At 34.4% G+C, this 990-nt stretch overlaps 1 protein-coding gene across 1 annotated transcript; it reads left to right on the plus strand.

Annotated features, from left to right (window-relative positions):
- Window positions 1–384: 384 nt before the first annotated feature.
- On the plus strand, window positions 385–952 carry LOC109171715 (the record flags this gene model as incomplete). The annotated part of the gene is made up of 3 exons (XM_019320772.1): window positions 385–667; window positions 741–833; window positions 902–952. Coding segments are annotated over exons 1-3 (427 nt in total), but the record flags the coding sequence as incomplete, so codon positions are not given.
- Window positions 953–990: the final 38 nt, after the last annotated feature.

Genomic DNA, 990 nt, shown 5'->3' on the forward strand with positions numbered 1-990 from the left:
TTAAATGACAAAAACGATAGTCTGTGATTAATTTTAAAATTACTACCAAAAGCAAAGGAATTCCGGTGGAATTATATATATATATATATATATATATATATATATATATATATATATATATATATATACCACATTTATTATTTTTATGCACTGGACAAAGCCATGTAACTTGTGTTGATTTTACAATACATGTAAAATTTGACATTTGACAAATGACAATGTTTCTCTATCCCAATGTGTGTGCAAAAAAAGAAAAAAAAAAATCAAAAACAATAAAGCTCTTTAGCAACAAGTTTTTGCGTGTAAAGACCATGCAAAATAAAAAAGAAAAAAAATCAGACACAATATGTACAGCTGTTCGTATCAACAAGGTTTGCATGTCAAATGCCTTCAAATACAGCCCCTCACTTCTTCACCGTTCCCAAGCTTCTTTTCCTTCCTCCTCCCTTCCACCCAGTTCCAAGCCATCTTTCATTTCCTTCCACCCAGTTCCCAAGCCCTTTGCCAATGGAAAACAAGAAGCTCACGGCAGAGGTGATGCTCACGCATTTCAACGAAGCTGTGGACGCATTCAACGCTCTAAAGCCGTATCTAATAGTGGTCCGCTCCGATGTTGATATCCCTGGACTGTTTGATGAGCATTATGAAGTCCTGAAAAATATGTTAGGTAAGTTTGATGATGATTTCTTCATTAAGTGTGATTACTTTTTTTTTAAATTTTTTTTTAAATTTTATTTCAGAGAATTTAGATACGAAGCTATATTCTGTCTTGGAGGACCCGGCTGAGGCAGATGAAGTTATTAAAACCTATGAAGACATCACTGAACGGCTAAGTGAGTTTTAGTTTAATTTAATTGTTTTAATTTGGTAACTTTGATTTAATGTGTTGTTTTAATCTCAGTTGAAGCTAAAGCTAAAGCTAAAGCTGAAGAAGTTGAAGGTGAAGCTGAAGGTGATTCCTCCAGTGAGGAGGGCGAAGAGAGCGAGGAG

Source organism: Ipomoea nil, unplaced genomic scaffold (genome assembly GCF_001879475.1).
Source record: "Ipomoea nil cultivar Tokyo-kokei standard unplaced genomic scaffold, Asagao_1.1 scaffold0355, whole genome shotgun sequence".
Taxonomy (NCBI): Eukaryota; Viridiplantae; Streptophyta; class Magnoliopsida; order Solanales; family Convolvulaceae; genus Ipomoea; species Ipomoea nil.